Source organism: Pygoscelis adeliae, unplaced genomic scaffold (genome assembly GCF_000699105.1).
Source record: "Pygoscelis adeliae isolate BGI_AS28 unplaced genomic scaffold, ASM69910v1 Scaffold256, whole genome shotgun sequence".
Classification (NCBI taxonomy): Eukaryota; Metazoa; Chordata; class Aves; order Sphenisciformes; family Spheniscidae; genus Pygoscelis; species Pygoscelis adeliae.
Genome location: NW_008824996.1, coordinates 1,341,014 through 1,353,221, shown reverse-complemented (window position 1 = coordinate 1,353,221; position 12,208 = coordinate 1,341,014). Strand labels below are relative to the sequence as shown.

The window sequence follows — 12,208 nt, the reverse complement described above, 5'->3', positions numbered from 1 at the left end:
ACAATTAGCGTTGCATATTGTGCATACGTGTGTGACGTAACGCACCAATCCGTTACAAGCCTTCCTGGGGAATGTTTTCAAAAATATGAAGAAGACTCAGGCAACACACACCGTGTATCGGAATTTGCACGTATTGATGAATGAGTTTATGCAGACTAAGAATTATGCCCTCTTAATTTCAGCCACCTTTTTGTTAGGATTATTCTGCTTTGTAAATTGAGATAGTAAACGTAGCAGAGTCCATCCAGTGCTCTTGAGGCACTGAAATCTCAACGTATTTTTTGTGATAAGAATGATTTATATAACTTTTTCTTTATTGTCCTTTTTTAGATGCACTGTAGGATCAAGTTCCCCCCGTTTCATGCTTATGATCAGCTTTTAGTACAGAATCACGGTATTGCATCTGAAGTTGCTTGCGTTAGCAAAATTAAATGCTGATTGGAACTTTGAAAGTATTGCCTCTTTGGACTGAAAATGGTGGTTCTCCCAAGACCCTAAAGACACCGTGGTCTTTTAATTGCAAACCAAATCTCTGTTTGTTTTTCAGTGCTCTCTAGCTGTAGGGGAACGACTAGTAACCAACACCAGACGGCCTTGTTGATTAGTGTGTAGTAGTAATATCCACACAAAGATGTGTGTTTGTAGGCTATCGGTGCATGTCCTGGGTACGCTGCAAAGAAACAGGCTGAAGACCAAGTGCCTCCGATCCCTCGAACGGCTTGCCGGTAAGTCTAGTAATGCACACCCTGGCATGGCTTATTGCTATTAGACTATGCCTCTTTAAATTAAAATTTCATGCAATCTACCCTTTCATGGTGAAAAAATATTTCCTAGAAGAAACGTGTAAAATATTTGGAGGGGGTATATGAAGAAAACCCCCTGCTTTGCTATTAGGTAGATTAGAATATGAAATCTCCTCTTCCATTCAGCATTGCATTGTTTGTGTCTGCAGGTTCTCCAGACTCCAGGACTTTTCCAGGTATTAAATGTGATGTAAAAGGAATGCTGTTGATTTGACTTTTCTTAACTGACTAACTTAAAAACCAAAAACAAAACAAGAAAAACCAAACCAAACCCCCCACTTTACTATTAGAAGATCCTGTGAGCATTGCTCTCCCTAAAATTACTGTACAAATCTTTCAAGTCATAGTAAAACTCTTGAGTTTGTTTAAGTATTTATTGACCCTTTGATGTCAGAGTTTTTCCAAAGGAACCTGAATCACTATGATCTGCCCTTGTAGTTAGCTCAAGTAAATTGACAGTTGTGCCATGCACAGCCAAATGAAAATGGCTGCTCAATCTTTAAACATAGAATTATTGGTAATATGTAAAAAAAAAATATTGTAAAAGGAAGGCACTAGGAGAAAACCATATTAATTTCTGTCTCTATCTTCCTTTTTACCTTTCAATGTCTCTCTGTCTACAGCCACTTTCAGTGCTTCCTTGAGTGGTCAGCAAAGATCCGATTTAAATCACACTGCACAGAGATGAATTAGTTTTTAGACATTCTGTGATATTCTAACTGTCGTCGTACCTTTTAGGTGCATTTTCTGGTTAGATTAACAATGGATTGAATTGCAGACACTAACCTCTATTTTGAAAGGAGGATTTAAGTCTACATGCATTCAATTAATACCTTCCTTGTGCAGATATCCTATTCATAGCCTATATTGAATCTTGAAAGCCATAGAACCGTTGTTTCTTTTCACGGTTATCTTTTAAGAATTATTCTGCTGGCTAGGTTTGGGACTAAGTTTCTGGCATTTGGCCCATCTGTTCTAATCTATTTTTATCGCACCTGTCTGAGCAGCCTGATACAGTCTCCTACTTCACACTTTTCCGCTCCTCTTCTTGTCTGACCCTTTCCTTTCCTCTTGTCCCCCTTATCTTTCCTCACAGACCTTCCGATAGTGTTGCCCCCACGTTGCTTTGCACCTCATCTGGAGTGGCTGCTTTCCCTTTCTTGCTAACCACATGCGTAACGTCACGGAGGATGACACTGAGAAAAGTGGGCAGGCTGGCACGGAAATGTTCCTTGATAGTTATGGATGGTCAATGACTGAAAGAGGTGATGCAAAGGCAAGTGAGACGATTCTTTGGAATATAAAACTTGAACGACTGCTTTTCATAAAATACGTTGTTAGAGCACTTTGTCTCATTTGCAAACTAATGTGGAAATAGACCTTACTTTTTTTTTTCCCCTTACCATCTTAAATTTGCTTAACTGAATTATGAATTGTTTAGTGCTGGGCAGGAATGAAAACTCAGTCCAACAGAAACGATGCGTGAACTTGCATCAAATTTTCAGACTGGCTTTCTCAGAAAGAACCTTGAAAATGTGGGTTGTTTTTAGGTGTAAATAATTTGTTTTAATATGCTCGTCCTTTTAAAACCCACCAGGTTAAAATATACTTTTGTGAGGTCTTTAAAAACTCCAAAAAGAAGCTAAATGAAATGTAAATGTTTCTTACCCCCCCAATTAAATATTTTTATTTATTCTGCCATGAAATCTGACAACACATGCATTTTCAGTCAATGCTGAAGTAGCAATTAATTTCAGTGCCTATTTTCAGACAGTGATTGAAAAATCAATTATTTATACAGCCCCACAGTTAAATGGGCTTTTTTGTAAGGTAAAGTGCTGCAAGTTCTTTTTATTAATTATACCTGAGATACTGTTTTATTTTCAGCGTTTCTCAAATTTTTTCTAAAGGTCAACTACCATCATCAACTGAGCAGTTTAAAGCTTCGTTACGTAGTATGCAGGAAAACTATGAAGAGTCCTTCAAAGCATGTAAGCACGGTGGTTTTTACTCTAACTGCAACAACACATGATTGAAAGCAAAATTTCAAAGGCATATTTGGAACCCAACATACAGTATAAATCTAAATAGTTGAGAGAGCTTGATTATGCATAAGCAGTCAGAACTCATCGTGGCTTTCACAATCATGTGGCAGGGCTGGCTCATAAAAGAACTCAAATTGTAAACTGAACATACTTGCTATGGAACAATCAAGAGAATGTAAGCATGACCTTTGGAAACTATTTTCACATTAACATTTTTAGACTTAAAATAATTTTCTAAGTTTCTCTCTCAAAACAACGTAGTGTATATTTGACACCTGGATCCTTGTTTTGGAAACATCTGGCTTTTTCCTTTTTTATCTGAATTATTATCCTTTGGAAATTATAAATTGGAAGTTACAAAACTAATATTTGTAACTTTTTTCATATTATTATGAAAACCAGACCCCATCTTGCAAGCAAGGATTAAAAGACAGAAAAACAGGCAGGGGAAAAAAAACCCACAACCCTATTTCTGGGTAGTTGCTCGTTCTCCGAAGAGTTTCAGATCCATAACCATAATATCAGTAAGTTCATATATGGTTTTGAATGTAATAGTGTATTATCATGGGCCCATCAAAGATTTCCCAGATCTGCAACAGTAGTTAGAGTCTAACTCATTTTGAAATTTATTCTGAAATCAGTACGACTGAGATGTCTGAAGACCTCTGCAAACCTAGACTTAAGTGATTATTACCTCTCACAGAAATTCAGAACCAATAGAAATGTGTGATATCTGGTAAGAGGTAGCATTCAAATAATTTCTGATAACAGGATTCTTTATGAACATGTTTTATATTTGTTTTTAAGGCAGTCATTCTTGCATCAACAGCAGGGCAACAGGAACACCTGAAAGGCCACCGATACAGTGATCTCCCTCCAATGTTAAAAGGTGAGCATTATTCAAGAGAAGGATTCACTGACCTAGCACTTGAGGGGCTACAGACAGCACCTCGGGCTGTCTTGTCTTTATGCCCTTTTCTCATCATTCGAGGAGTTTGTACCAGTAACTGTAGTGTTGTCTGCCAAGAGCCTTCTCCGTACTCAGGCAAAACCCCCATCTGAAAGCCCAAAAGGGCTTCTGCTAACAGAGGAGGGCAGCAGCAGGAACCTAAAGTAATAGGAAAAGATGTATTTCGAATGAGGCCTCAAATACTGCGTTTCTTTTACAGCGTACCTCCACATCTAATCCAAACAGAATTGATCTGACGTGAAAAATGGGGGAGAGGATGTGGCAAAACTGTTCAGTCACGTAATAAGGAGATTAGCTCTATGGGAAATAGTGTCTATCATGAATTCATCTGACTGGAGAGAATTTAGATAGAAAGCTTTTATGAGGGGTTTTTTAAGGCTAGTAATGAAATCTAGGATGAATAACACTCTATCTAGAATGTGTGAAAGTATATGTGTATCTTGACATCTTAAAGGAATATTTTAAGCTATATAGATTCTGTCTATAGAGTTATAGCCTAAAAAAAAAAATCCGACGTATTCAATCATTAATCACGAGTCGTCATTATTGTACAGTTTTTGTTATAGTAAAACGAGAATGTTTAGGATGAGTCCAAGCAGCTGCTCTAAACGCTTTCAAACCTGTGGAAAAGATCCTGTTGGTTTGAATGGGCAACACTCAGGCGTTCTTTAGCCGTTGGCTGTAGGTTTACAGGGCTCTGCCTATTACTTCTAAGGAGCCCACGAAAAGAAATTGAGAAGAGCGGATACTGCATTCAGTATAGTTCAGCGAAGTTTTTCGGGGGTGTACAGATTCAGAGAAGCTGTAACCTTAGGCTTTGAATTACTGTATAGCAAAAGGCAGGGCAATAGGCAGGAGCTTCCAGCACGTGTTACAGCCTTGGGATCTTCTGCAATACATGTACCTGTTTGCGTATATAAGGTGGAGAAATACTTGCAAATATAAACTTGTAAATGACAATAATACCAGGATTACACTCCGACTGTATTCTAGCTTTCTTAAAGAGATCTTACAGTGATTCTTACAGTATAACCTGCACCAGTCTAGTTCTAAATGTTTCATTTCGTAAGAGACAGTTTTCTCCCCTCCGCTCTCATTTAACAATACTGTAGTGCCTGTGAATGGTCTAGGCTGAATTGGCTAACCATGTTGTGAGATGCTAGTCAATGTAAGGAATACAGAATTTAGCTCGATGTGGTGTGAATCAACATCAACATCAGATTTTTGATGTATATGATGATGGTGTGATTATGGTAATTAATTTGATCAGAAAAAAAAAAACCCTGGCCTCATGTCTTGGCTTTGCATGCAGTCAGTATGCTACAAAAGAGTATCTTTGTTTATAAAGTATAACTCTGAAAAGAAGAAACAGAAGCAGGAAACCTTTTTATAGTAAGATAAATTTAAAAAAAGAAAAAAATTTATCCCGTAGCCCCGACTGCAACGCTTATAGACTTATTGCAAAGGTCAAGTTGTCCTCTTTAAAGACAGGTGGAAAAAAGGACCCTGACCACCTCAAAAAGTAGATCAACACAGGCTTATCTAGGTGCTCCAGTGGGATCTTGGTAAGGTGGTTAAAAAAACCTGTCAGATGACATACTTAAGTCACGTCAGAAATTTGCTATATCTGCCATATGATAGCTTATTCTGACACCTCAACAGCCTATCCTTGCTTAAGCAGAGAGGTGGACAGATGACCTCTGTAAGTCCCTTCCAACATTTTTTTTTTTTTTTAGAAACATGAAAATTTCCTATCATTCTAAACATACCTTTGTGCGGAGAGGTTATTGCTGACTTTATCTAAAACAAACTTCAGGGTAGGCTTACATTTGGCAACACGGAATGCGAATTTGCTAAGGCTGTGGAGAATCTGAGCTGCTCTTTTGATATACTAGATCCCAGTTATTCTATGCACATATTATATATAATTTCATCTAAAATTTCCTATGTGGCTCCTTAGCAGATTGTGTTTCTGAGAAGGAAAGGTGCTATAGCACCCCTGGGAACCCAGGTGGGGTTTTCTTGTCATTAAGCTCTAAGAATTATGATAGTAGGCTAAAATCAGATTTTTTTTTTTCAACGGTTGCTGCTCCTTTCCTTAAAAGCAGTTGAACCCGTGTTTCAGAAGTCATCGTCACTTTTTGAATCATCAAAATTCCTATGGATAAAAGACAGACTTTCAGGCTATTTGTTGATATCATTTTCATTATGGGATAGGTTTGTCTTTGTGGCAATGCGTACAGAACAAAACCTGAAGAACTGTTTGTGTACTTCATTTCTGGCAGAGGTTCTTGGTGTGGAACCCGGCATGATACTCTACCTACCCATCTCCACTTCATCTGACATTAATGGAAGTCTCTTTCTAACACGGCTCTGAACTAAGGAAGTATCATCTGGTTCTATATGCAACTGAGGCAAAGAGGAATTAATCCCCAAGGCCGTACCAAAGAATCTTTCACAGGGTAGGTTGCTGATTTGCTCCAGGGCCTTTGCTATGACAGTTTATTACTACCAAATTTCTGAGGATCTGTTAATTTGGTAGCATTACAAAATTTCTGCTTGTTTTTTTTTTTAAACTTCTAGTTTTTATAGGCAGAAAATCTGAATCAAAGCCACATTGTCTCCTCCTGTTTGCCAAGTCTGCAAGAACTAATTCAAGTGATAACTACAAGAGCTGAAGTAGTTGCTTGTGGGACAGTGACTTTGAAATTTCACAACAGCACTGTTTTGAATGTCAAACTTGTCAACTGTTGAAGTAAAGATTTCTACCTTCTTCATCTATGGTAGAAAAATCCTTTAATTTTGGAATTTGGTATCCTTTGCATTAACCCTGATGTTGTATGACATAAGTTTCCCGAGGCTCATAGATTCTAGCACTGGTCTGCATTTAAAGCAACCAGTAAACCCCTAATTTGTCCTTGTCAAGACAATTTTTAATTCATTTAGGATTACAGGAAGACTACTTGTGTGAGTGAAATGAGTTCTGTTTGCAATCCGCAGTTTCCATTGCCACAACACAGCTATTTTTTAATTCATGAAAAAATAAGCAGAATAGTTCAGTATAGCTGCATATGATCTACTATCTTTCTCTCTCCTATGTAGCAGAAAATTTCTTGCAACACAAACTTTTCCAGTGATGGAAATTTTTAAGTTCATACTAGGGCCATTCTTTAAAACATTGAATTGTTTTTATTAGGTATTAATTTGCTAAGAATGTATTTCATTGATTCTTTTACAATTCTTCTATATAGTGTTTACATGCATATTTTGCTAATATGGTTTTATTTAATTGTCCTTTTGAAGTATTCCAGTATGGATTTTAGTAGTTGAGAATTCTTAAAAATCCTTTTTAGTTATGTCAAACAAATGAAAGATCAAAGGCTTAAAAATTAACAGAAGGATGAAGTAATTCCACGTACTTGAAAATGGGTATGTTGAAAAAGTGCTGAAATTCGAAATACTAAAAGCATCAGTGTAACATTCTCCACCACACCAAAAAATGATTGTAATTTATTGTTTAATCTTGAATGAAATGTGCCGTCTATAAAAGGAAGCTTTTTGGAAATGTCAAATAGTTAACATTGAGAGACGAATGTTATAATCGGGGAAAGAAACTTCTGATAAAAGAACTGCCATGCAGGTTTCTGTTGCCCTAAAGCAGAATGAACTTCTGATAAGAGTGTCAACTTTCAGTGGTACCACCCAAATTGGAACAGATCCTGACAAACTTGCTAAAGATTAGAACTGTCCGTAGACTGATTTATTCAAGATAGCAAGGACAATTCTGTTAAGACCTGCCAAATTTAAAAGCCGAGCAGTCCATTTACGCCCTGCACAGAGTGACACGCAGAACTGTAATTAAGCACGCAGCAGTTCTGTTCTTCAGTCCCCAAAAGGCAGGATTCCAGCTCCGCCAAAGGTTTTTAACTTCTACTTGATGCCTACCAAGAACACGTCCCACTTTTCAGTGAGACTTGAAAAACGACAGGTGTGCTTGTGTGGTCTCTTTCCTCTACACCTGGCCAGTTGTTCTGTCTAGAAACCTTTAGCCTTTTCAAGGCATAGATGGCTTTATTCTGTCTTTATATGCTACTTAGCGTAATGTGGTTACAGTTCCTCTGGGTGTTCATACGTGCTATCGGAACATGAAGAAAAAAATACAAGTGTGCTTTCTATGCTTCTTAATGAAGGATTTTTTTTAATTTTTTTTTTTTTTTTAAATCCCAACAGATGTAATAAACAGTTCTGGATAAAATTACTAACTTGATCACAACTCCGCTTAATTCCCAGAAGCCAAAGAGCATCTGACCAGCCTGAGTGACTGAAGGGTTGAGGCAGCCGCTCACAGAACCGTACTGCAGGCAACACCGTGGCCCACTGAAGAAACAGAGCAGCTCCTGTTTTCTGCAGTTAATGAGCTAAAGCAACTGAACTATCAATTATGTTAAGACCATATTATTTTTAACATTTCCGACCACCTGAGGACCTTTACCTCTTTATTTTGACCTCAGACGGACCACAAACTATCCTGTACAGGTAACTGTTGATGACAGCGTTGTGTGGAAAATTACCCCTCATTATCAGTTGTGGGTGCCAAGACCTCGTAACTCATTGCAAGCAATAAGTAAAATCCTTGTTGGGCTGATTCTATCAGCATAATTTATTGATGTTAAAGGAAACCCCCACCACCACAACGATAAAACAAAACAAGACAAAAAAACTCCCAGAAGTCTACAAGAACAGTTAAGATAAGAATGTCCACAGCACTTCGTATCTCTAACAGTTAAATATTTAAATGAGCTGATATCAAGCTCAAGAAAAGCAAAAACTTGGCATACCAATTTAAGATCTGGAATCTTTAATAATTTGTTTCTGAATTTTCTGTGAGATTCCCGTATACCCAAACTTAAGTAGCTAACTAGTTTGTCTACCTGTGATTATATGCGATTCATAGATTTCAGAAGAGACTGAGAAGCAATTTAAAACATTTATTTGTGCATTTCTAGGTTAAAAAGAAAGCATTTCAGTGTGTTGGAAGGCTTGAATGTGGTTTGTTTTTTTTTTTTTGTTTTAGTCTTAATATCATAGCAAACAATATGGTTTGGACTGATGGTTTTGGCAAGACTTTTCACTCATGAAAGTACCTGAATAACAAGCAGGTTGTGATTTTACTCACTCTTCTGAGAGCAGCCTGAGAAAGGAATTTTTTTTTTTCCCCCTTGATTTTAACAACAGCTGATTATTCTCTGCTTCTTACGATGGCATCTACCCATTCCAGCCTCGTGCCTGGGAGGGAAATCCCTAAAATCCTGGAAACCTGAAATGGAGATAGGAGGAAAAAAAAGTGTACACTTTACACCTCCTCAGGTTTTTTATGTGTATATATAAAGCAGGCCCTGATCAGATTCATAAATAAAAATGCTTACATTATGTATTTTTACACTATTTACATTTGTATTGTTAGCATTAACACTGAAAGCTGTCACTGACAGCTTCCAGTACTATCAAAAACGTACTGATTCTTTAAAAGCTTTGTACTAAGGGACTTTGTTTACAATGATTTTTTGCAGAACATTCAGTTACAAAATACCTGTGATGCTGCTTACATTGCTGTATGTTGAATAATTTGATTGATCAGCCGCCGGTTGCCCACGTTCAATGCAATGATGATGTGCTCACCTTACTTCCTGTAACTTCAATATTTACTTTTATCTCGGCGGATAAAACTAATTTTATTTCAGTGTCACTTTAGAGAAAGTTTCCGTTCCCCCCCCCTTTGTCTAAATGCAGATTTCGGATGATACTGTGAAAGGACTCAGAACGGTCCACCAACACTGTATTTAAAGAGGTAACGGGGATTTTATTCTACAAATAATTTTGCATGTGAGTAATTCACTTATCTGAGTTGCCAAGCTTCTGGGTTCTGGTTGTTCTGTTTACAAATAAGCAGCATGCTATAATTGTGGTATACTTCATACGAAGGCACACTCAAAAATGTAGCTGTCTATTCTTTGAATCTGTTTTTACTTATTGTTGAGGTCATTGATGTAGTCTGTAAATAACTGAAAGGATTTGGGCTTTTTTGAAAAACTAAACAAAAGAAATGAAACAAAAACACTCTCTCCCCCCAGGATTTTATGTTGGCATCGGGTAATCCATGGAAACGTTACACTTGAATGATATCTTTTATTACTCCCTGTCTAATAACAGAGTGATTTTGCTGATGAGCAAATCCAGAATTAATCCAGCTGTCTTGAAGTGATTTGCTGGATTAAAAAGTTGTAATTTCTTTGTTACTCAAATGTAGTTTCTTTTCAGAAAATATTTTCTGTCTCAAAGTGAAGTTTTTTTTTCTTGATATGTTGAAGTGGCCAGTTTAGGTATTAGTATTACAAGATAGGGTCGCTGTACAAACAAATTTAAAAACAGGTTGTAAGCACGTGGTAAATCTGAGTTACAGAAGCATTTTCTTAGGAAACTTTATCTTCTACATTTTATTTCCACTTGCTATTCTGTTCTTCCTCCTAGTAATTTGCCTGTATTTTTCAGGATTCTGCCTGCAGATTTTAAGAATCAGTAACACGCTGCACCGTTAACTTAGATCCAGGAAACACATCCTTCGATAAGGTGAAAGCGTTTGGAGAAACTCACTGATGTGAGTATTTTGTTTGTTTTTAGCTTGTTTTGTCTAATAATAGACCGATTTGAAGCAAGCTGTTAAACAATCTTTGATAAATCACGTATACTATTTGCTTACTTCCATTCTTTCTTTTTTCTGTCCTCATACATCTCCTCCTTTCTTCCTATTTAAATTGCTAAAATAATTGAGTGGGGTGTATACATTGCTCAATATACATGCAGGAATATATTTTAGTGTAGAATTTAGTAATGCATGTTTTCCTAATTTCAGTTTTAAAAAAAAAAAAATCAGAAGTAGAGGTTTGCTCCTTCTCAGTTCGCGTTAGCATCTTTGTGTTTTCACTTTTTTTTTATCTTGCGGTTTTGTTCAGAAGACCATTCAAATATAAAATTAATTTTTCTAATTAATATTTTAGATCCTTTGGTGCTAAGCTTTTTGTTGCCAAACAGTCGAATACCACAAACGCTGTGGGGATGCACTCCCACGTTATCAAATAAATGCTCAAGGTACAGCTTATAATGTTGAAAAATAGAAAAATAAATTGACCTTGATGAAGTGTGTCTTCTTTTGTCTGTTCCCAGGAAAGTTTATTTCAGGTATTTCTACTGCTGAAATGATTAGAGTTAACAGCTTTTTCCCTCCATTTTATTTTACAGGGTCTCTTCATCTTCCTGATATATGGGGTGTACAACACAGAGGTAAGTCTGCTTGGAGTATCTCAAGGCTGACAGAGTGAATGAGAGAAATGACAGGTTTCTTATCTTGATAACTGAGGGACAAAGTTGGCTTTCCATACGAGTGTCCTACTGCCCTTCATGCTTGGACTAGCTTATATGCATCCCAGCTTACCATTAAACACAGACACCCTGAATAAAGGGACAGACTCATTTCTCATAGGCATTGACTAATATTTTACTGCTGCTTTAAGTTTTTTGAATTCCTGGTCTTTCTTTTAACACTTAGCTAAACCTGACAGTCCTAAACTTTCATTATTTAATTTGCGTTTTAAAACGGACAGTTAGTCTGCATGCTATTTAAAGGAAACTATTTACATTACAAAAGGAACAAGTTTTACTCACTTGACTTGAAAATTTTGTTGGGTATAGAAATTGCATCAAATTCCATCTTTTTACATCAGCTAGGTATTTTTAAGATTTTAAAAGCTGACCCAAGGCTTCGTACCAGTTTGGCCTATGGGAAGTACTTGATCTTTACAGGCTGAACTGTCACGATGGGAAATATTTTTGACAGATAAAGCATAAAGATCGTAAGGAATTTATCCACCTTGTTCCATTACTTCCGTTGTGTTAATGATAAAAATTAAGTGTTAATACGTTCAATTCCAAGTTTTTAAGCTAAGGTTCCTCTGCAGTTTGCATTTTAATAGGATTTGGAATTCAGTAGTAAAACCCCATAGAAATATAAAAGGCTGCCAAAGTCAATAGTTTGAAACGAAGCAGAATTCTATTCGGATTTTATTAGCATCCAAGCGGGCATACCCTATTAGAAAAACAGTGAAAAAGGTCTCCTGATTACTTTCACCAAAAAAAAAGCTATTTCAAAATTAACGGAACTTTTATCTCGTTTCCGTTAAGGACGAATTATTTCCGTACATGCCACTAAACCAAGGAGCGCTATTATTAGTGGTGTGGGTTTCGCCGCAACAGCGGGCCGAAGAATCCTGTACTCGGGGGTCCGCCGCTGGCGGCCCCGGGGGGGGGGGGGGGGGGGGGGGGGCCGCGGGGGGGGG

General features: G+C 37.2%; 1 protein-coding gene across 1 annotated transcript in view; it reads left to right on the top strand.

The window, feature by feature from the left end:
• The first annotated feature begins 1,974 nt into the window (after positions 1-1,974).
• The window catches only part of ZNF281 (zinc finger protein 281), a 16,610-nt gene continuing 6,376 nt past the window's right edge, over positions 1,975-12,208 (top strand). Inside the window, exons 1-5 of the mRNA XM_009326175.1 lie at positions 1,975-2,079; positions 2,714-2,794; positions 3,656-3,737; positions 11,115-11,156; positions 12,054-12,151. Of these exons, the coding sequence (XP_009324450.1) occupies positions 1,975-2,079; positions 2,714-2,794; positions 3,656-3,737; positions 11,115-11,156; positions 12,054-12,151 (408 nt within the window). The remainder of the gene's footprint in view (positions 2,080-2,713; positions 2,795-3,655; positions 3,738-11,114; positions 11,157-12,053; positions 12,152-12,208) is intronic.